This window comes from Rhinatrema bivittatum, chromosome 7 (genome assembly GCF_901001135.1).
Source record: "Rhinatrema bivittatum chromosome 7, aRhiBiv1.1, whole genome shotgun sequence".
In the NCBI taxonomy this organism is placed as follows: domain Eukaryota; kingdom Metazoa; phylum Chordata; class Amphibia; order Gymnophiona; family Rhinatrematidae; genus Rhinatrema; species Rhinatrema bivittatum.
Genome location: NC_042621.1, coordinates 39,677,776 through 39,702,610, shown reverse-complemented (window position 1 = coordinate 39,702,610; position 24,835 = coordinate 39,677,776). Strand labels below are relative to the sequence as shown.

At 46.4% G+C, this 24,835-nt stretch overlaps 1 protein-coding gene across 4 annotated transcripts in view; it reads left to right on the top strand.

Annotated features, from left to right (window-relative positions):
• Nucleotides 1-24,835, top strand: part of ZFHX3 (zinc finger homeobox 3) — an 876,987-nt gene that overhangs the window by 774,319 nt on the left and 77,833 nt on the right. For 3 of the 4 annotated variants that reach the window (XM_029608283.1, XM_029608281.1, XM_029608280.1), the window contains one exon: nt 17,913-23,327. In XM_029608283.1, the coding sequence (XP_029464143.1) occupies nt 17,913-23,327 (5,415 nt within the window). The remainder of the gene's footprint in view (nt 1-17,912; nt 23,328-24,835) is intronic. The other variant, XM_029608282.1, reaches the window with a different exon arrangement.

The following is a 24,835-nucleotide window of genomic DNA, read 5'->3' as shown; positions in this document are numbered from 1 at the left end:
GGCGTGGTTTCCCCGGGGAAGAAGTGAATACAAAGCAAATGGTGTATAATTCAGAATCTACCCAGCACTCTAACGTGTGTGCTCAGACTTATAAGGGTCCTGGGATTGCTGATACCAGACATTTGCATAATCCACACCCATTACCTTTAATAGCCAATCAATATATATTTTAACATGTGTACGGCAGCTTGCTCTTACTATAGGCCACAGGCCTCTTCTTATCAGTTAGAATAACAAACTTAGTTCCATCCTTCCAGGAATGATGTCATCCGTGCTGGATGATCCTCTTGTAAGTTTAATTATCATAGTGCTTCACAGTGCTATCAATCCACTCAGCACTAGGTATTCTTACATCCGCCCCTTTGAAGGGTGACGGCTAGGAGCCCTTCACACCTATCTGTGTCGCATATCGCCTGTCTTAGGTTGCCCAGCCTAGTTAAGGCTAAACCACTGTTACTGTCCAAATTAAATTCTTTACTGTTGACAGTGTATGAAGAATGGCACAGCAAATGAATCCACAGCACCACAAAATATTTTCCTTCTTCTATCTCCTCCTCAATCTATGAAGGATTGTTTAGCACCAGAGCCAGGGGAACTTCTACCCTCCAGGGCTTGGAAAAAATAGAGACCCCAGGTGGGTGGGTGACATTTGACTGTGCAGAACATCCCTTCCAACTGGCAAAGTTACTGTCTTTGCACCGAGGGATAAAACTCTCTCTTCACTTTCTGTAAAAATCAACTCACTTCCCAGGGGTTTGAAAGCACCAGATGTCTGCTTTCAAAGATGTTAGGCTTTGCCTTTACTGACAGTTAATTGTTTCCTCAAGTTTGTTTTTTTTTTAGTTAGGATGCAGTCCTTTGTTTTCTGTAGTTGATCCCTGATGGGCAGGATCTTCTGAAGCAAGATTCTCTATCCTCCAGTCAGGAAGGAAAGGCAGTCAGAACTTCCTCCTGGATCTTCAAATTAATCTTTCCAAAACTGAAGTGTGTCCGGAGTGTGTCCTTACAGCAGTTCACTGGCACTCCCACCCTCGTGGGGGCTATGGAGGGCAGGTCTTTCCCTAACCTGCACAGCCCCATACACAGGGTTCCCCATCCTCTGGGCCAAGAGGGGTGTTCAGGCTCCAGTATGGCTCCTACCAATTAAAAGGCTAAATCCAAAAAAATGTACCCAGAAGGAAAAATTCAAACCAACCAGGGAGTGGACTGGTAAGGAAAAACCTCTCCCAACCCTGGTCAAGACCACCAAGCAGGGCTTGCTTGGCTCCTCTGACTTGGCCTGCAAAATAACAAGATTACACTGGGCAACAATGAAAGTGTTACTGACCTAAAAAGGTCCTACTCTGTAGTATCTTCATGTGCTGAACACGAATATGACCATGAAAAGTTTTTATTGGCTCTCGTTTTGAAGATATTTAATATAGTTCACTTTCTATGTTTAGTCATGTAAATGTATCCAGTAGGACTGTAAATAAGCCCAGAATGATGTAATATTGCATCATATTGCATAATACCATCATGCACACATCATCCAGAGTTTATTACATCATTTTCTGATGCAATGCAGTTCTACTGCCATGTTGCTGCTGAGTAAGCTGACGTCAGCAGTGTACTATATGAAGCCCAGTCAGAAAGGGTGAGCATTTGAAATATTCATGCTGGCTGACTACTGCTGGACACTCCGCAGAGATGCTCCTGAACAGGTGTACAAGAGACAAGCAAAGAAATCTAAGACGTAGTCTATGACTTCATTTTTCAAACGGTATTAACCGTAGGTCTCCTACTATTGGCATACAATTCAAGATGTAATTATATTATTGCATATTACAAAAAAACTAGAGCCAATTTTGCATTTTCACAGTCTCATTCGTGTTTAGCACATGGAAATGTATAAGAATTGACTAATTTCATTTCCGTAACATGACTTTTGTGAAAATTTGTTGCCCAGTGTTATCTACCTCTAAAGTCCACTCGCACCAAAAGGGACTGCCTTCCGAGCTCTAGCCAGAATACTGTTATAAAGCATTTCCAGATTGACGGCCATTCCAGACCCTGCAGAAAGATGAGCTGTACTTGACCATCCTACACTAACTAGCTGACACTTTACACCCAAGACGTACTGGTAGCGTGCCAGGTAGTGTCCGCTACATGTGTTTTTACAGTGCTTGTATGTCTGGTAGTGCTACAGAAATGTTTAGTAGTACTAGTTCTGCAGAGCTGAATATGGAGCAGATATTAAAGCCAGACAAGCAAAAATGTGGAGGATAATATCCCAGGAGTCTGTTCTACCAGCAAAAGTGTGCTTTTGTTGCTCTTCTTTTACAATCATCAATCAGGATGTATCCTGTGCCAAACTAATGGGACCTTCCAAGGTTGTGTCTGGAGCTTGGAGGGTAGATGGAGCTTGGAGGGTAGATGGAGCTTGGAGGGTAGATGTTTCCTGGTCTTTGCAGATTCCTGGTCTTTGCAGATTCCTGGGCTTTTCCTTCTAAGCCTGTTTAAGCCCCATCCTGGGCTTTTCCTTCTAAGCCTGGGCTTTTCCTTCTAAGCCTGTTTAAGCCCCATCGATCCTGACAAACTGTAATTAGAGCCAAGCTAATAAAAAGATCAGGAAGATTGATCAAAGAGCTATCTTTTTAATTGCTTTCTGAGACTTCAGAATTGTAGTTCCTGGCATATCTGAACTGGGAGTGAATTCCATAGTAAGGGGACTGCCCCCAGAAATGTTCTGTCCCTGGTTCTGACTAACCATATATTTTCTATAGATGGTAGTTGTAAATGAGCTTCATAGTTAGATCTGATACTTCAAGACAGAGAACCAGGTCCATTTGACTGTAGGGCTCTACATGCCAATGATAAGACTTTGAAAGTAATCCTGACCCTTATCCGCATCCAATTGAGGTTTTGCAATACATGGGATACACGAACTCTTGACCTCACATCAGAGATTACATGTACCACCATATTTTAAATCTCCTGCAATTTAGAAATTGTTTTCTTTGGAAGACCCAAATAAACTTCATTGCAGTAGTCAAAATGAGAAATACATGGCTTAAGTCCCAATTAAACTATGGAACTTGTTGCCAGAAAAATGTTTAAGGCTAGTATTATAACTGAATTTTAATAAACTTTGGACAGTTTTCTGGAGGAAAGATCTATAAGTAATTACTAGGCTTTTCTGCTTAATTTTTGGGGAGAGTAACATGAAACAGACTTTCCTATTGGGATTTGCTGAGTGCTTCCAGGTCTGGACTGCCAGCTGTCAGAGACATGAATCAGGACTTGATGGACCATTAGTCTGAACCAGTATTCCACTTCTTAGACTGCAAAAGCCTTTTTTTTTTTTTTTTTTTTTTTAAACTGCTGCTGCTTGAGATTTCGTGGACAATGCTGAGTCCAGGATGACACTCAAATGATCGAATGCTTGGCAGTTAAGATTCAGTGCCAAAAAGTGCATAATCGTGCATTTAGGATGCAGAAATCCAAAGGAGCAGTATGTGATGGGGGTGAGAGACTGATGTGCATTGCCTGGAGAGAAGCCTTGAGGTGACGGCGTCTGAAAATTTGAAGGTAGTGAAGCAATGTGACCAGGTGGTGAAGAGGGCCAGAGGGATGCTAAAGAGAGAGCATAACCAGCAGGCAAGTCACTAATTAGACCTCATCTGCAGTACCATATTCAGTTCTGGAGGCTGCATCTAAAAAATGACAGAGATTGAAGGTGTCCAGAGAAGGGCAACCAGTTTGTACCAAGAGACACGAGATGAGAGTAGAGGACCTAAATATGGATATCCATAGTGAATATGTATGAGATAGATTTGTATACAATGGAGGCAGTGCATGCAAATCTCATATATGCATGTTCATTATGGATATTCGGAAAACCTGGCTTGTTTGTGGCCCTCCAGGACCGAAGTTGGCCACCCCTGCATTAAAGGTATACATGTTTATAGTCAGAGGAATTCAAGCTCTTACCAACAAGAGCCTGCAGCTCCTCACTATCTCTCCTCTCTCAGTACCTCACTGTCTCTCCTCTTATTTCTTTCTATACTTCTCCCAATTAAATTACATTTGATTTAATCAATGTAAAGAGAAAGTTTTATATCAAGAAATCTCTAAACCTCCAAATGTCAAGTTTAAATACTTATAATTTTGAAAACTAATAATCACACACACATACACATCCATACTTACTCCAGGTGCACAACATTCACGCACAACACAACCCACATCAATTCACTTGTTACTAAAATACACACAAGGTGCAAAAATCCCAAAACATCACATTCGAAAATATCCTAAGTATGAAAGTCCATTCCTAGGAAGAAAGGAAACTCTCAAATAGAGCACTTAACTTATAATGAAGTCCATTAGAGAATCTGATACATAGAAACATAGAAATGACGGCAGAAGAAGACCAAACGGCCCATCTAGTCTGCCCAGCAAGCTATGCACTTTATCCATTTTTTTCCCCTTTTATTCTCTCCCACCTGTTACTATTGGCTTCCAGTACCCTCCAGCCCTAATTCCCCTCCACTCCACCACCAATTTAGAGAGCAGCGCCGTATCTGCATCCAAGTGAACGTCCAGCTCAATTAGGGGTAGCAACCGCTGTAACCAGCAGGCCACACCCTTACCCCATACTCTTACCCACCCCAGTTTTTATTTTTTTGTTTGGTTTTTTTTTGGTTTTTGGGGTTTTTTTGGAGATAGCAGCCCTCCATCCTTCCGCTCCGAGAAGGTGGAACACCAACTACTGGCCACTGGCATCCCGCTCCGTGAATGCCTCTGTGGCTACTGCCGCTCCGTGCAGTGTTTGAATGCCTCTGTGGCTACTGCCGCTCCGTGCAGTGTTTTGCTGCCTCCTCTTTATTCACGCCCTCTAGACTTGATGGATCCGCAGTGTTTATCCCACGCCCCTTTGAAGTCGTTCACAGTTTTAGACTTCACCACTTCCTCCGGAAGGGCATTCCAGGCATCCACCACTCTTTCCGTGAAGAAATACTTCCTGACATTGGTTCTTAGTCTTCCTCCTTGGAGCCTCAACTCATGACCTCTGGTTCTGCTGATTTGTTTCTGACGGAAAAGGTTTGTCGTTGTCTTTGGATCATTAACGTTTTTCAAGATATTGGAAAAGATCTCGATTGGCCACGTAGAATGTTCAAAGAAATCCAAGAAAATGCAGCATTGGGGAGTTAATCAGAAAATAGAGTTGGCTTCCCCGCGCTTCTGTAATGGGAGTTCACCAAATGAAACTCGGCGAGTAGAACTGGTATCTATGTGCTCCTGGTTTGGGAGTTCATCAAACAGGACAATCATGTTTGTTTTATGATTAGGCTTGCTAGCCATGTTCCACACTTCAAGAATGATTGGCAAACTTGCCGGTGGCGTTGTCTGCCTTTGATTTAAACCATACAAGTGAACGGATTTTGAGATACCGTCCTTGAGTAGCGATTGTTAAATATCAGTACACTTCTCTTCTTATTGAAACAATTGAAAAGAGAAAGTTTTGGAAAGTATTGAAATTGAGAGCTGCTGATGATAATCAGTTTTTGGAATATTTCAATTCAGACATTGGATTTCTTTGAACATTCTACGTGGCCAATCAAGATCTTTTCCAACCAGATTCTCTAATGGACATCATTATAAGTTAAGTGCTCTGTTTGAGAGTCTCCTTTCCTAGGAGTAGACTTTCATACTTCAGTATTTATGAATGTGATGATTTGGCATTTTTGCACCTTGTGTATATTTTAGTAACAAGTGAATTGATGTGGGTTGTGTTGTGCGTGAATGAATATTTTAGTAAGTGTGGAGTAAGTATGGATGTGTATATGTGTGTGATTATTAGTTTTCAAAATTATAAGTGGATTTAAACTTGACATTTGGAGGTTTAGAGGTTTTAGAGGTTTCTTGATATAAAAACATTTCTTTATATTGATTAAATAAAATGTAATTTAATTGGGATTGTAGATTTGGGCTGTCCTACTTTTGTCTGTTGGTTTTCTATAAATAGGACAGCAGGTGCGGTCTGGGCGTTCTTCGCTAATTTTCTATGTAGTTCAACAAACAAATGTGACAATACAATTTACAACTCAGTGCAATTCTCTTTCTCGAGGCTTCCTTCTTTCTCCAGGCGTCCTCCTAACCCCTCTGGGCCCTGCTCTCTTATCCCCAGCTGAAGAGAACCTCCCTGAGCCAGAATTTCTTGCTGACTTGGCTCTTAAGGAGGACCTGGCCAGATAACTGCAGCCAGTCTTTTTAAGGTGTTCTGAGGGAGTTTCTTATACACTCTCTCACAAGGAGTTTCTGTACACCAGTGCAGTGGAGTGCTATGATGCCCATGAATATTTTCAGCATCTCTTGGGCACTTTAGGACTTAACATTGCCTTGATGATGTAACAACTAGTTACTTCTGTTGTGTTCTAAGGATGTTTAGGCCTCTTAGATGTACTTCAGTTCCTCATGTGACCCTAACTTTTGAGTGTCAAGTGTTTTCAGTATCTTGAAACTACTTTGGTGTCTCATGAGCCATTCAGTGCCTTGTTAGCTGAGCACAGCATTTCAATACAGTGATTGACACCTGGTAAGCCTTAAACACTCAGCAAAGAGAAACTTCTAGGGCAGAAACTTGGGGCTTGGATCCAGGGCACTCTATCCCTCTTACCTCCTGGATCCTATCCTGCTACTGGCCTCCCCACCCAATCTCTATGACCCTCTTCCTGCATCTTCTCCCTCATCCCCATAACCTTTTCCAAGGTCCTCTACCCCATGGACTCTTCCTGGGTCCTCTTCTCCCTTGCATTCCCCTCTCCCCATAGCTCTTTTCTGGGTCATCATCTCCATAGCCTTTTCCTGGGTCACTCCTATCCCATGGCCTCTCCCGGGTCTTCTCCCACCTACCCTTATTTGACAGGTCCTGAGCTCGGTGGACATCTTCAGTCAGCAACAGTGATGGCAGTGTGTGTAAAAAAAAAAAAAAAAAAAAAAAAAAAAAAAAAAGCTGTGAGCTGGTGTGCACACGCATATCCTGCAGTGGTCTACACTTGCATGGGTTTCCTTGGTTACAGGAAGCCTGTGCATCAGGAAGAAACACTAAAACATGAAAATTAATTTTTAAAAATTCTTATGGGCGGTGCTGGTTTGCCTGAAACCTGAGTTTTAGTGTCTTATCTGGCTACTGCTTCTAGGGCCACCAGGGGCAGAGAGCAATCATAGAGTCATGGGCCATGTTTCTCAGCTAGAGAACTGATTGTGGAACTGGGCAGGTGGTGCTCTGCTAATGAAGATCCATGGTATAGTGAATGTATCTTTACAGACTGGAGAGTTTCCAACAGAGTTGAAGACCTCGATAGTAAGATTTTAGCTTCTTCAAAATAGGCCTGATGTTACTATATGTGACAGTTATAGGCCATTCTCACCCAGCCATTTTTGGGTAAGATAAGTGAAAAGGTTGCTTTTAAATCAGTGAACATTTTTTTATTTTATTTTATTTTTTTAGGGGTCAGGTGGCTTTTCTGATGTGCAGTCTGGTTTTAGACCAGGATATAACACTGAAAGGTTTTTGTTATCTTCTGACCAATGATCTACTGTTGCAGTTAGATCATGGTCAGTCATCTTTTTTTTAGTTCTTTTAGATTTGTCGCGTGCTTTTGACCTTGTTGATCACCACTTGTTAATGCATAGATGTGGATTAATGGGGTTGAGTGGATCAGTATTGGACTGTCTAACCTCCTTTATAACAGGTAGTGCAGGTGGAACAAGAATGTGCTTATCCTATATTAACAACTGGAGTACTATAGGGTTGGGCCTTTCCCCTAGGGATGTGCAGAGGGACACCATACGTTGCATTCGTGATTCGGATTCGTTGGGGAGCAGATACGTTGCATTCGGCCGTATGGCGCCCCGATGCGTTAATACGGCGATTTCTATTCGTGTCCCAGCTAAAATTAAAATTAACTACAACCCCCCACCCTCCTGACCCCCCCCCCCAAGACTTACCAAAACTCCCTGGTGGCCCAGCGGGGAATCCGGGAACCATCCCCTGCACTCTCACATCCTCGGTGCCGGTTTCATCATGGCGCAGATAGCCTTTGTCACAGGGGCTACCGGTGCCATTGGTCAGCCCCTGTCACATGGTCATCGGCGCCATCTTGTGCTCCTACCATGTGACAGGGGCTGACCAATGGCACCGGTAGCTCCTGTGACATAGTATGGGCAAAGGCTATCAGCGCCATTTTGAGTACTGGCATCGGATGGCCGGAGTGCAGGAGGTCACTCCGGGACCCCCGTTGGACCCCCAGGGACTTTTGGCCAGCTTGGGGGGGCCTCCTGATCCCCACAAGACTTGCCAAAAGTCCAGCGGGGGTCCGGGAGCGACCTCCTGCACGCCGGCCGTCTGATGCCAGAACTCAAAATGGCACCGATCGCCTTTGCCCTCACTATGTCACAGGTACCGACGGTCGGCCCCTGTGACATAGTGAAGGCAAAGGCGATCTGCTGCCAGTATTCAAAATGGTGCCGATCGCCTTTGCCCTCACTATGTCACAGGGGCGCCATGATGAAACCGGCACTGAGGGTGTGAGTGCAGGGGATGGCTCCCGGAACCCCCGCTGGACCACCAGGGAGTTTTGGTAAGTCTTGGGGGGGTTCAGGAGGGTGGGGGGTTTGTTTAAATTTGTATTTAGGTGGCCGTATAATTCGGTGAAGATTTGTGTATTCGTGGGGAATCGCGATACGTTTCGCTTCCCCACGAATACTACGAATAGTGCAATATATGTTGCGGATTGCCAATACGGCGAAAACGAATGCACACACCTACTTTCCCCATTACTGTTCAATATTTACATGTGCCCATTGGCTGAGCTATATTTGAGGTTGGGATTATTGGCATATATTTATGCTGACAATATTCAGTTCTGGATTCCTTTTGTTGAGACACTGGAAGAGGCAGTTGAGTTCTTGAAGGTATGTTTGAAGCAAATATTGCAATGGATGGTAGCTAGCAAGTTAGTATTGAATAAAAAGAAAACAGAAATATTGGGAGTGGGAAGGTTGTTTGAGAGGCAGAGGGATAGGCATTATCAGATAGAACTGGTTGGTTATTTTCTCACAGTTTCTGAGAAAGTAAGGAGTCTGGGAGGCGAGCATTTCTGCAAACACCGCTAATTAAAATCTTTTTTGGATTTTGTGGCATTGCATATGGTAGTCTCTTCTATGTTTGAGTTCAGTGGATTATTGTAATATACTATTATTGGGAGCCCCTAAAGTGATAGTACAAAATTACAGATGCTACAGAATAGTGCAGCAAGTTTGCTCTAAGAGTAGTCATTATGAGAGCACTAAGCCTCTGTTGATTGAGCTGAATTGGCTACCAGTAGTTGAATGTGTACAATTTAATGTTTTGGTAACAGTATTTAAATGTATGTGGGGTAAGGGACCGGAATACCTGCGTAAGAGGTTAAAATGGTACATTTCCTGGCGTGTAGCCAGATGGACTCAGAACAAATGGGATAGTATCCGCGTGCTAGCAGTTGGAGACTGATCCGACGTCAGCACGGGGGCGTATATATCCCCACAGGAAGCGTAGCTATTCAGTAATTTCCGTCTCCAAAGCAGTTTGGAGTGCCTGCACGCTAGTTGAGCGTGCTTTCCAAGACTACTTTAATTTTTCTCTTTTCTTATCATTCTAGATTCGTTTTTCCTGTCTATTCGACTTAGAGCCCCGCGCTCCTGCGGTAGATACCCACGGGTTCCTCCCCCAGCGAGCTCCCGGGGTGATTACCGTGCTCCCCCGGTGGGAAAGTCCTCGGTCCTGCCGAAGCGCGGCAGTGACGCAGTCCCCGGACGCAGTCCGCGTGAGGTATACGAGGCCCTCGGTCCCGGCGTGGACGAGGTAGCGGGTGCATTTCCTCAAATTGCGGTGGTGAGGTGCTCCCTTCCCCCGCAGCCGGAGACCGCCTGTGTTCCAGCCGGGAAGCGCCGAAGCTGGTAAGGAGTACGTCTCTTCCTACGGGTCTCCGAAGCACAGAGGATCGGCGGCGTGGCACACCGTGGAGAACGCCCTGGTTGGGCCTTGCTCAGGTACTCCGCGCCCGTAATAGGCGCGGCTTTCTTCCTTCTTACTGAAAGCTTATTGAATGCCTATTAAGAGCATATTGCTGACTGTTTATTACTGAAAGCTTATTGAATGCCTATTGAGAGCATATTGCTGACCGCTTCTTCCTGAAAGCTTATTGAATGCCTATTGAGAGCATATTGCTGGCCGCTTATTACTGAAAGCTTATTGAATGCCTATTGAGAGCATATTGCTGACCGCTTCTTCCTGAAAGCTTATTGAATGCCTATTGAGAGCATATTGCTGACCGCTTCTTCCTGAAAGCTTATTGAATGCCTATTGAGAGCATATTGCTGGCCGCTTATTACTGAAAGCTTATTGAATGCCTATTGAGAGCATATTGCTGACCGCTTATTACTGAAAGCTTATTTGAATGCCTATTGAGAGCTTATTGCTGACCGCTTATTACTGAAAGCTTATTGAATGCCTATTGCGAGCATATTGTTGTATTAAGCGCCTATTGCTGCCGCCTCTTATTATTGAGCGCCTGTTGATTTAAGCGCCTATTGCTGCCGCCTCTTATTATTGAGTGCCTGTTGTATTAAGCGCCTATTGCTGCCGCATATTGTTATTGAGCGCCTGTTGTATTAAGCGCCTATTGCTGCCGCATATTGTTATTGAGCGCCTGTTGTATTAAGCGCCTATTGCTACCGCATATTGTTATTGAGCGCCTATTGTTCAATGGATCAGAAAGCTGCAGAGTCTTCAGCGACGGCGCCGCCTGCTTCAGGCATTGCAGCCCTTGGCCTCTGCTCAGCATGCCACCTTAGGGCCACGCGCAGGGATGAGCCAGATTCTCTGTGTGCCCAATGTGAGGGGGCCGTGCGACCCTCGGGCTAGGACCTGTCTCAACCATGATTTGTGGACAGTTCCCCAGGGGCTACCCCGGAGTTAGGGGGCAGTCTCGACCACTCAGGCATCCCGGGGGAGCTTGTACCCCGGCGATTTGAGGCTGCTTCCATTTCCTGGGTGGATCTCTTTAAGGGAATTCATGCTTTTGTACAGATGCAAACGGCTGCCCATCCAGGCCCTGCGGTTCCTGCTGTTCCTGTAGTTCCTGCGGTGGCTGCGCCTGCGGCGGCTGCTGCGGTAGCAGCTCCTGCGGATCCGGTTCCTGGACCATCACAACCTTATCGCGAGCGGGACTTCCCACCGATGGATAGCCCAGATCAGTCAGACCAGGAGGTCTCACAGGACGAGTCCGAACTCCCGGACGAGGGGGACCTCCCTCCAGGGACTGAGCCATATCGAACCATGAGGCGGTTCTTCCCTAAGGAGGATCTCTCCGACCTGGTGTCTCAGTGTCTGGCAGAATTGGATATTACAGGTCCCAGCGCTTCGGTACCTTCTGCGCAGAACCCCCTGCTGGAAGGTCTTCGTCCTACGGCCCGCCATTTTCCATTCTTACAGGCGGCGCAACAACTGATCGATTTAGAATGGGCGGCTCCAGCGGCTGCCTTCAAAGGGGGTCGGGCTCTGACGAGCATGTACCCATTGGCACCGGCTATCCAGGATCTGCTGGCGTGCCCTCAGGTGGGCGCCTTGATTAGCGCTGTGGTCAAGCGCACTACCATTCCAGTTGAAGGGGGGACGGCCCTCAGGGAGCCGCATGATCGGCGACTGGACGCCATTCTGCGTCAGGCCTTTGAGGTGGCAGCTTTATCTTTACGGATCGCCACCTGCTGCACGGTAGTGACGCGTGCCTGTTTGTCACAGGTTAGAAACAACGCTCCAGCGGCAGACATGGAATCCGCTCTTTCGTTCCTTACGGATGCGGCATCTGACCTGGTCCGGACAACAGCTAAAGGGATTTCATCCTCCGTAGCCGCCAGGAGGCAGCTCTGGATCCGAAGATGGTCGGCTGATGCGCCTTCTAAAACCCGCCTCACCAGATTGCCCTTCAAGGGCTCTTTTCTATTTGGCAGCGACCTTGATAAACTGGCCAGTGCATGGGGCGCCTCTCCAGTGCCCAGATTGCCGGAAGATCGGTTCCGAAGGGGCCAGCGCGCCTTTCCAAGGCCCTCCAGGGGCAGGAGTCCCCAGCGTTTCGTTCCTTACAGGGGTCGTTACCAGGCACCACGTCCTCCAGCCAGGAATCAGTCCTTTCGGACCAAGCAGCGCAAGAGGGGAGCGGGCCCGGGCTCGGGTCCCGGCCGCGCCTCCCAATGAGAATCCGCCGATTCATCTGGGGGACGGAGCCATAGGGGGCAGGTTGATCCTCTTCTAGCCCAGATGGGTCGAGATTACATCAGACCAGTGGGTTCTCGCCGTTATCCGGGAGGGATATTATCTGGACTTTCATCATCTCCCTCCGGACAAGTTTGTGGAATCTTCGTGTCCCATACACAAGAAGGCAGCATTGGAAGCTACCCTGGCAAGGCTCCTGTCCTTGAAAGCCATCATCCCAGTACCTGCCTGGGAAGTGAATTCTGGCCATTATTCCATCTATTTCATGGTACCCAAGAAAGGGGGGTACCTTTCGGCCTGTCCTGGACCTCAAGTCGGTCAATCGATACTTACGGGTCCCGAGGTTTCGCATGGAAATTCTATGCTCCGTCAAGGCCGCAGTACAGCCAGGGGAATTCCTCACGGCATTAGACCTGTCAGAGGCATACCTGCATATCCCGATCCATCCGGATCATCAGCGCTACCTACGCTTCAAGGTTCTAGGCCGCCACTTCCAGTTTCGGGCTCTGCCCTTTGGGTTGGCGACATCGCCACAGACATTCACCAAGGTGGTAGTAGTAGTAGTAGCGGCGGTGCTCAGGCGGGAAGGAATTCTGGTCCATCCCTACCTAGACGACTGGCTGATCAGGGCAAAGTCTCGAGAGGAGAGCCTTCGGACCACCGACAGAGTGATAGCCCTTCTGGAAAGCCTGGGCTGGGTTATCAACCTCGGCAAGAGCTGCCTACAGCCTTCCCAGTCACTGGAATACCTGGGAGTACAGTTCGACATCCGGGCAGACACGGTCAGTCTCACCACCAAGAGGACGTTGAAACTTCAGCAGCGTATCCAGTATTTGATGGGAGCCAGTCGACCCACCGCCTGGGATTATCTGCAGGTTCTTGGTCTCATGGCATCCACCCTGGAAGTGGTGCCCTGGGCGAGGGCCCATATGAGACCTCTCCAACACGCCCTGCTCTCTCGCTGGAGCCCCCGTCTACGGACCTACTCCACGCACCTACCTCTACCAGCCCGAGTGCGGACCCAGTTACGGTGGTGGTTGCAGTCCAACCACATGAGCAGGGGATCGAAGATGTCCTCACCCACGTGGATTTTGCTCACCACAGATGCCAGCCTAAGCGACTGGGGCGCACACTGCGAAGAACTCACCGCACAAGGGCGGTGGAACAGAGAAGAGTCGGCGTGGAACATCAACCGTCTAGAGGCCCGGGCTGTCCGATTGGCATGCCTTCAATTTGCCCACAGACTGCAGAACAGAGCAGTCAGAGTGATGTCCGACAACGCCACCACGGTGGCATACATCAATCGTCAGGGCGGAACCAGAAGCAGACAGGTATCTCTGGAGATCGCCCCTCTGATGACTTGGGCAGAGGTGAATCTTCAGGACATCTCCGCCGTCCACATCGCCGGGAAGGACAATACCACAGCAGACTTCCTCAGCAGGGAAAGCCTAAATCCGGGAGAGTGGCAGCTCTCACCCACGGCCTTCCAGATGATTGTGGATCATTGGGGGTTTCCGGACATGGATTTACTGGCAGACAAGTCCAGATACTTCAGCCGCAAGCGCGACCCGTGCTCACACGGAATCGATGCCCTGGTTCAGCCGTGGCCTCCAGGGACTCTACTGTACGCCTTTCCTCCGTGGCCTCTGCTAGGCGCTGTCATCTGCAAGATTCAGAGCCACCGGGGCCTAGTCCTTCTAGTGGCGCCAGACTGGCCAAGACGACCCTGGTACGCGGACATGAGAAGACTACTGGCAGGGGAGCCCCTTCCCCTGCCTCCTCTCCGGGACCTTCTACATCAAGGTCCCATTCTTCACGAGGATCCGGCTCAATTCTCTCTTACGGTATGGCCCTTGAGAGGGCTAGATTGAAGAAGAGGGGTTACTCGGAGCCCGTGATTGATACCCTCCTCCGAGCTCGCAAGTTTTCCACATCCCTCACATACATCCGGATCTGGAGAGTATTTGAAGCATGGTGCGACACTCACGGCACCAATCCACATGCAACCACAATCCCTATTGTGTTGGATTTCCTGCAGGATGGCCTTCAGAAGGGTCTCTCCCTCAGCTCCATCAAGGTTCAGGTGGCTGCGCTGTCTTGCTATGGTCCCAGGAGGGATGGCAAGACCATCGCCAAGCACCAGGATGTTTCTTGCTTCCTGCAGGGAGTCAAGCATATTCGTCCGCCACTGAAATGGCCTGTACCTTTGTGGAACCTCAACCTTGTTTTGGATTTCCTTGCGGGATCCACCTTCAGACCCCTTCGGGGCCTGTCTCTTCGTTCCCTCACTTTGAAGATGGTATTCTTGCTGGCTGTATGTTCAGCCCGCCGCATCTCAGAACTACAAGCATTGTCCTGCCGTGATCCCTTTCTCAGAATCACTCCAGAGGCTATCCATCTTCGTACAGTTCCCTCCTTTCTACCTAAGGTGGTTTCACAGTTTCATCTTAATCAAACCATATCCTTGCCTATCACAGCGGGTCTGAAGAAATCTGAAGAAGGGCGTTTGTTACGCCATCTCGACATTGGCAGATTGCTGCCCAGATATTTGGAACTTACACAAGACCTACGAAAGACGGACCATCTGTTCGTCCTGTACAGCGGGAAGAAGCTAGGTGAAGCGGCCTCGCGGCCCACCATCGCCCGCTGGATTAAAGAAGTTGTCAGAGCAGCGTACGTAGAGGCCGGGAAGTCTCTGCCTCTACAGGTCAAGGCTCAGTCTACCAGAGCACAAGCAGCATCTTGGGCAGAATCCAGGATGCTATCGCCTGCGGAAATCTGTAAAGCGGCGACTTGGTCTTCCCTCCATACCTTCTCCAGGTTCTATCGTCTGGATGTTCAGGCCGGGGAGGACTCGGCATTTGCGAGGGCGGTACTACATGGGCCTCAGGCAGCCTCCCGCCCAGGCTGGGAGTAAAGCTTTTGTACATCCCATTTGTTCTGAGTCCATCTGGCTACACGCCAGGAAATGTTGGGATTACTACCTGATAATCCCCTTTTCCTTAGTGTAGACAGATGGACTCAGCATCCCGCCCAGCTGCCTGCGTACATGGGTATCACCGATTCAAGGTAAGCCATGTCATCTGTTTCCATAAGAGCGTACACTCTACCAGGTGTCCACGCCTTCCGGTTGGGAATGCTGGTGGTCTCCAGCTACTATCAATCGGTCAGGGGAATCCTGTTTCACTTTTTAACTGAGCGTCAGTACACACATCTATAACAGCTTTTGCAAGGAAGATTACTGAATAGCTACGCTTCCTGTGGGGATATATACGCCCCCGTGCTGACGTCAGATCCGTCTCCAACTGCTAGCACGCGGATACTATCCCATTTGTTCTGAGTCCATCTGTCTACACTAAGGAAAAGGGGATTATCAGGTAGTAATCCCAACATTCCAGGGCGAGAATTGCAGTCCTCCCAGTGTCATTGATTAGAATCTGTGAATATGATTAAAAGTCAGCAAATTGCAAAAAGATCTTTTATTGCAGTGACACCACAGCTCTGGAATAGCTTGTTGGCTTCTGTTAGAGCTGAGCTGAATTTTCAAACGTTTTTTGTAAATTAGTGAAGGGTTTTTTATTTCTAAATATTGATAACCCAATGTGATATACTTTTTAGATGTATTACAGTGTAATTTATGCTTGACTGGGCAGGGTGAGTTAATGAAAGATCGAGAGGTGGCTGGTAGTATGTGTCTATATGTTGTATGTAATGTTTGTGTAAAGGTTGTTTTTATACTGATTAGTAGTTTATTATTCATTATACCTATTGTGTTTGTGATTACTGGAAACGGCTTTGGCTGATTTTTAGGGTATACATTTTTTTTAAATAAATAATGAAGATCCATGGTACATCCATTTCAGATTTCTCCCCCTCATCGTAAATAGCAATGAACAGACTGGAGGAAAGTAGCCAGTATATAAACTCTTTCCTTTTGTATTTTTGGACAAGGAATGTGAAATGAGGATGCAGCTTCTGCTGCTCTCCTTAGTGACTGCTTTGTGTCCCAACCTTGCTTGTGGATGATGGTGGGTACCTCGAATTTCCCTTCAGTGGGTTCTGATTGTGTGTCAGATGGGCTGATTGTGCAGAAATCCTGCCCCAGGCATGACCTTGTATTCTGGATACTGTGTCAACCAACAGTGATTGAAAATACATTTTTTAGTAGATTCATTCAGCTCAATACAGCTCATCCTAATGCTTTTTACAGCAGTTTAGATTTGTCTAGATCTGCTGCTTTCAAAAATTGTTCTGGACTGTTCTCTATTAATTTGGAAGAAATTTGCAGTCACTTATGTGACACAGACCTTCAACTGCAAGGATGGATTTTAAACGGGCTGTGTTTAATTTTCTGGCATTACTGCAGCATATCCTACCATAGAGATAATCTTTGTGCCTAGCCATGTTCAGATACTGGTTATGCCCCATGCTACTCCTTGCTCTGCATTCCCCCCAGTGCTCTTGTTCCTCACATTACTCATGCTACTTTCCTCTTCCCTCCCTGCTCCATGTGCTTCACACTTCTTTTTTTTTAATTCTTCTGATTTGCATAAATAAATGTCATCTGCATAGAAATAGAAGTTATGCAATGCAAGAGAGTATACAGAGCAAAAAGGAAAATAATCATATAGGAAACGAGGGAGAAACTCAACTTCAGAACTCATGTATACCAATATGAATAACAAACTCATTGCCGTAGAAATAGGATGACCATATTACCTCCATGCTCAGGGAGATAAGCTGAGCCAGTCCTGTTTTTATCCTGCCACATGAATAGAGATACTGCTTTTCTTAGGGAACTTGACTACATTTCCATGCATGCAATGGGGTGAAGCCAGGACTGACTTTGCATTTTTGAGTAATTACTTTTCCTGTATTGCATTTTACATTCTTAATGATTGTATTGTATGATTTTGGCAAATATACAGAATATCAAATTATTGTGCACAGAATTCCTCAGGGATAAAAGTGACCAGTGCAAGGAACAGTTTGGGATCAGATGATCACCATGCCATGTGGTTCACTATAGGCATGTGACCAGAACCAAAATGTACTAGAGCAAGAATCCTAGACCTTAGAAAGGCTGACCTCAAGAAAATGATTAAGCCAAGTAACATGTACCAAAGTGGAACTATGGACTGCAATAAAAAGATACCAGAAATTAGCATTTTCCATATAATGAGAAGCTCAGACTAGAAGTTGTCTGATGCTAAAGAGAGACTGCAAAGGGAACTTATTTTTTCCCTGAAAGAGTGTTGGACAACTGGAACAAACTTCAAGTGAAGGTAATAGGAGCCAAAATATTGGCAGAATTCAAGTTTGTATGGGATGGAAACATAGGGACCTTGGTGGGGAGAAGGTATGGAGACGTGTACTGATCAAGTAAGCCCTATGACAGCCCAGGAGGCAAGTACAGATCAAGTGGTCCATGTCTGCTGACGTCTTCTGTTTAATCACATGACACTCTTACTAGTATTGAATAGACATTTACATCTTTTTTTTTTAATAAAGAAAAATGTATTTATCATAGCAAAAAAATTTAATGGCAATAAAAATACTTTTTTAGAAGAAAAAAATGTGCAGAAAATAATTCATAAAAGTTTTACTTTCACAGAATCTTCTGAGGAACTGGGCAAGAATATCCTGCCATGTGATGGAGCAGAGCATGTTGGGGACTCAAAATCCAGCCTTACAGACTCAACAGGTTCAACTAGAGAGGACTCTGGCTTTCTGTGTTGGAAGAAAAGCTGCAACCAGATCTTTAAAACATCTGCAGCCCTCCAGATACACTTCAATGAAGTCCATGCAAAACGGCCTCAACTACCAGTGTCGGATCGTCATGTGTACAAGTACCGTTGTCATCAGTGCAGCCTGGCCTTCAAGACCATCGAGAAACTTCAGCTTCACTCTCAGTACCATGTTATCCGGGCTGCCACCATGTGCTGTCTATGCCAGCGCAGTTTCCGCACCTTCCAAGCACTGAAAAAACACTTGGAGACCAGTCACCTGGAGCTGAGTGAAGCTGATATTCAGCAACTATATGGTGGGCTTCTGGTGAATGGTGACCTCCTTGCCATGGGAGATACTTCACTGGCTGAAGATCCCATCATAGTGGAGGAGGAAAAGGAGGAGGAAAGTGACTTGGAGGATAAGCAAAGTCCTACAGGAAGTGATTCTGGTTCTGTGCAGGAAGATTCTGGGTCTGAGCCAAAAAGAGCTCTGCCGTTCAGGAAAGGTCCCAACTTTACCATGGAGAAATTCTTAGACCCATCTCGGCCATACAAATGTACTGTATGTAAAGAGTCTTTCACACAAAAGAATATTCTGTTGGTTCATTATAACTCTGTATCCCACCTACATAAACTAAAAAGAGCTCTGCAAGAATCTGCATCAGGACAACCTGAGCCCACAAATAGCCCAGACAGCAAACCTTTTAAATGCAATACCTGTAGTGTGGCATATAGTCAGAGTTCAACACTGGAGATTCACATGAGGTCTGTCTTACATCAAACCAAGGCTCGAGCAGCAAAATTGGAGGCAGCTAGTGGTAATGGTGGTGGCAGTAGCAGTGGCAATAGCAGCAGCAGCAGCAGTATTTCTCTAAGTTCCTCCACACCCAGCCCAGGTAGTACGAATAATGCCAACACCACCAATACCATAAGCAGTGCTAATTCAACAGCTAGCTCCAGTTTACCGAGCCAATCCTCAACTGAAACAGTGGGAATTACATGTCTTAGCACCCCTGTTAGTGCTAACCTCCCCTCTCCTTCTGAGCCCAAGGAAGTCAACCGGAAAAAGCTGGCAGATATGATTGCACCACGGCAACAGCAGCAACAAGCTCAGACTTTAGCTCAAGTGCAAGTGCAGGCCCACCTCCAACAAGAACTTCAGCAGCAAGCTGCCCTGCTGCAGTCTCAGCTGTTCAACCCTGCTCTCTTACCCCACTTCCCAATGACAACTGAGACCCTTCTCCAACTTCAGCAGCAGCACTTGCTCTTTCCATTTTATATCCCCAGCACAGAATTTCAGCTCGGCTCAGAAGTTAGTCTGCCTATAACCAGTGGAACACTGACGCTCACTGGTACCAGCCCGACTTTGCTGGAGGATGTGAAGGGTCAAGTTCAGTTCCCACAGCAAGGCCATCAGCAACAGCACAGACAGATCTTACAACAGCAGCAAAGTCAGCTCTCTCTACCACAGGCACATCCCACAATTTTACAGCCATCTCAGCTTCCGGAGAAAAAAAAATCTATTAAAGAGAACTATAAAGAGAGACACAGGGAAAAAGAATATGTAGAAGAAGGGGATGAAAATGCAGCAGCCAAGGAGACTTTCTCTGATACATTAAAGACCAAAGATAAGAAAGATTGTGCACCAGTGAATGGGTCAGAAACCTCACTGCTTCCTCCTCGTATTGCATCAGATGCAAGATGTAATGCCACCAAAGCCTTGCTGGAAAATTTTGGCTTTGAACTTGTTATTCAGTATAATGAAAACAAGCAGAAAGTGCAAAAAAAGAATGGTAAGAATGAGCAGAGCAATTATTTGGAGAAGCTGGAATGCAACTCATGTGGAAAGCTCTTCTCCAACATCCTGATTTTGAAGAGCCACCAGGAACATGTTCACCAGCACTTCTTCCCCTTTAAGCAGTTGGAATGGTTTGCCAAACAGTATCGAGAACATTATGATAAACTATATCCACTAAGACCTCAGACTCCAGAGCCGCCGCCACCTCCGCCACCACCACCTCCACTACCAGTACCTCCTCAGCCTTCCTCCACTCCATCAATTCCTATTTCTGCACCTCCACTTTCTTCTCCTACGATTTCATCTGCCCAATCTTCTGTACCATTGACTCAAATCTCTATGCCAATGGAACTGCCCATCTTTTCCCCACTTATGATGCAAACCATGCCTCTTCAAACCTTCCCTGCACAGCTGCCACCTCAGCTTGGACCTGTAGAATCATTACCTGCTGACTTGGCCCAGCTGTACCAACATCAGCTCAACCCTAACTTACTTCAGCAGCAAAATAAGAGGCCAAGAACACGTATTACCGATGACCAACTCAGAGTTCTTCGGCAATATTTTGATATCAATAATTCACCCAGTGAGGAGCACATCAAAGAAATGGCAGACAAATCTGGATTGCCACAGAAAGTGATCAAACACTGGTTCCGAAACACACTGTTCAAGGAGCGACAGCGTAACAAAGACTCCCCTTACAACTTCAGTAATCCTCCCATTACCAGCTTGGAGGAACTGAAAATTGATTCCAAGCCACCTTCCCCAGAACCTCAGAAACATGAGTACTGGGGAAGCAAACGATCCTCCCGAACGCGATTTACTGACTACCAGCTCAGAGTCTTGCAGGATTTCTTTGATGCCAATGCTTACCCAAAGGATGATGAATTTGAGCAGCTTTCTAACTTGCTGAACCTCCCAACACGAGTCATTGTTGTATGGTTCCAGAATGCCCGTCAGAAAGCCAGAAAGAACTATGAGAACCAAGGTGATGGGAAAGAAGGGGAGAGACGTGAGCTTACAAATGACAGATACATCCGAACTAGCAACTTAAATTATCAGTGCAAAAAGTGCAGCTTAGTTTTTCAGCGCATCTTTGATCTTATTAAGCACCAGAAAAAGTTATGTTACAAAGATGAGGATGAAGATATGCAGGATGATAGCCAAAATGAAGATTCAATGGATGCCACTGATGTTCTGACACCATCCAGTTCCTCATGCAGCACGCCGATGCTTTCTCAGTCTCTCAGCACCCCTGCTTTATCTTCAGCTAATGCAACGTGTACAGCTTTCCTCCAGCATATGGCCGATGTAGATGAAGACTTGGTATACAATTCCAAAACAGAAACTACAGATGAGAAACCAAAGCAGTCTGAACCTCCAAGAATACAGCAAAACCAAACCCAAGAACAGCAAGCACAACCAAAGCAAGAGTCTCCCCAACTGCCATTGCATCAACACATAGACCAATCAGAACAGAAAATGAGTGCAGCACAGCAGCAAAACCCAGAGCCGTCTCTTCCAGCTTCATTTCACCAGCAGGCACCCCAGTGCTCCTTGTCTCAGTCAAGCCTTAGCCCATCTGAACTCTCCCATCTTCCCCTTAAACCCCTTCACACATCATCTCCTCAGCAACTTGCAAACCTCGCCCCTCAATTACTTCCCTATCAGTGTGACCAGTGTAAACTGGCATTTTCTTCCTTCGAGCACTGGCAGGAGCATCAACAACTTCATTTCTTAAGTGCACAGAACCAGCTTATCCACCATCAATTTTTAGACAGACCACTGGATATGTCTTTCATGCTTTTTGACCCTAGTAATCCATTGCTGGCAAGTCAGCTACTGTCTGGGTCTCTACCTCAGATTACAGCAAGCTCTGCTACATCACCCTCTACACCGACATCCACAATGAATACATTAAAGAGAAAGCTGGAAGAAAGAGCCAATGCAAGCCCAGGGGAAAATGACAGTGGGACAGGTGGGGAAGAACCTCAAAGAGACAAACGCCTGAGAACAACCATTACCCCAGAACAGCTGGAAATTCTGTATCAGAAATACTTGCTGGATTCTAACCCAACACGTAAAATGTTAGATCACATTGCTCATGAGGTAGGCTTGAAGAAACGAGTGGTACAGGTTTGGTTTCAGAACACCCGAGCACGTGAAAGGAAAGGGCAGTTCAGGGCAGTTGGGCCAGCACAAGCCCACAGACGCTGTCCTTTTTGTAGAGCTCTATTCAAAGCCAAGACAGCCTTGGAAGCCCATATCCGATCACGTCACTGGCATGAGGCCAAAAGGGCTGGATACAATTTGACCCTATCTAGTATGATAATAGACTGTGATGGAGGAATCCAGATGAAGGGTGATCTCATCGATGGATCCAGTTTTCAGCACTTACCCCCAACAAGTAGTGACAACCAGAATATTTCCCTTTCACCAGTGAGCAAATCAGTGGAGCTGTCACCTCATACTCTACTTAGTCCTTCCTCCATCAAAGTGGAAGGATTGGAAGATTTTGAAATCCCTTCTATGTCCACAGTTAATCTGAGTTTTGACCAAACAAAACTAGACAATGATGACTGTTCTTCAGTCAATACTGCAATTACAGACATTACAACAGGAGATGAAGGTAATGCAGACAATGACAGTACAACAGGCATTACTAATGAATCCAAATCCATATTGGCAACCAGCGATGGTCTACCAAAGTCTGCTATGATGACAGTGTCTGAATATGAAGATCAAATGTCTTCTGGCATAGTAAGTCCAGCACCTAGCTATTACAATAAGGAATTTGAGAATGAAGGTATTGTGGACTATAGTGAGACTTCCAGCCTTGCAGACCCTTGCTCACCTAGTCCTGGTGCAAGTGGTTCAGCAGGTAAATCTGGAGACAGTGGGGAACGACCAGGCCAAAAACGCTTCCGCACTCAAATGACTAACCTCCAGCTGAAAGTTTTAAAGTCCTGCTTTAATGATTACCGGACACCTACTATGCTGGAGTGTGAGGTCTTGGGTAATGACATAGGACTGCCAAAGAGAGTCGTTCAGGTGTGGTTCCAGAATGCCAGGGCAAAAGATAAAAAGTCCAAACTGAGTATGGCTAAGCACTTTGGAATAAACCAAACAAGTTATGAGGGACCCAGGACAGAGTGCACTTTGTGTGGCATCAAGTACAGTGCACGTCTATCTGTGCGTGACCATATCTTCTCTCAACAGCATATCTCCAAAGTTAAAGATGCCATTGGAAGCCAACTGGACAAAGAGAAAGAATACTTTGATCCAGCTACTGTTCGTCAACTGATGGCTCAACAGGAACTGGATCGCATCAAAAAGGCCAACGAGGTTCTGGGTCTGGCAACACAGCAGCAGGGCATTTTTGATAATGCACCTCTTCAAGCTCTTAATCTCCCCACTGCATACCCAGCACTGCCGGGCATCTCGCCAGTCCTACTGCCAGGCCTAAACAGCCCGTCTTTACCAGGTTTCACACCCTCTAACACAGGTGAGTTTTGGAGCTGTCATATCTTCCTGAATGTGCTTGCAGGTGTCTTAATTTCAAATCTTTTAATGAACATTTTTTGACATACCAAATGTCTCAGCTATATAGCTTGGAGGAGAGCTTACTATGAGGTTAACAGAGGGATGAACTTAGGAAATAGGTCTAGCTGCAAGATCTTTTTCTATCATTGGCATTCCTATGCTGGAAAGCACAACTGGACATAAATTGTAACATGAGTAGTGAAGCCAGACTTCCCTGATGTTACCTCAAACCTTATAAAGCATCTCACTGAGATAGTCTGTAGGGAGGATTTACTGACACCTAGGGGTGTGCATTCGTTTTCAACGTATTGGCAATCCGCAATGTATATGTCCCTATTCGTTGTATTCGTGGGGTCACGAAACGTATGGTGAACCCCCACGAATACAGCGTATCTAATGAATAAACCTCCTGACCCCCCCAAAAGTTACCAAAAGTCCCTGGTGGTCCAGCGGGGGTCCTGGAGCAATCTCCTGCATGCGGGCTGTTGGCTGCCGGTATTCAAAATGGCGCCGATAGCCTTTGCCCTCGCTATGTCACAAGGGCTACCAGTGCCATTGATCAGTCCCTGTCACATAGTAGGAGCAATGGACGGCTGGCGCCATCTTGTGCTCCTACCATGTGACGGGGCCGACCAATGGCACCGGTAGCCCCTGTGACATAGTGAGAGCAAAGACTATTGGTACCATTTTGAATACCGGCAGCCGACAGACCGAGTGCAGATCATCACGCCAGGACCCCCGCTGGACCACCAGGGACTTTTGGTAAGTCTTGGGGGGGGGGGGGTCAGGAGGGTGGGGGTTGTAGTTAATTAAAATTAAAGGGTTGGGATGGGGGGGTTTTTTGGGGAAACAAATACATACATAACTAATGAACTGTTCGGGGTCCCCCAAGAATGGATGCAATGGATTTGGCTCCCCACAAATACGAATACCGAATGGGACGAATCCGTCCCTGCTGCACATCCCTACTGACACCTGCCTAGCCGCTGCTGCTGCTATTACTACTGACTGCAATTTTCAAAGTAAAAAAAAGTTCTTCTCTGTCAATCTAACATGTTTATACTTATTTATGGGAAAGAGTAGGATAATCATTTGTGGATGATTAATCCTGTATTTAAATTATTCCCTTTTTTGCAGTCTTTTGAAACTATAAAATATTGTGGTATTGGGGAAGCAGCGCTGAGTGTCATTCTTAGGTCTTGAAGATTCTGGGGGTTGAGAGATGGACTTAGATTTAGAAATCGCCCCAATGTTTTCATATACAAGTCTGTCAAGCCTTTCCTGTTGGCCAGAGCTGATGAGATCCAGATTGTGCAGTTGGCATCAATGCCAAAGCTTGTGCCCTCAGCACAAACTGAGGTGGTGACTGGGTTGTCTTATGGCTTTTTTTGGGGGGGGGGTTTGCATTGCTGTGAAAGCAGTACCCATACCCCCAAAGCACCCTGTACTGTGCCACAGATTCACCCCTAC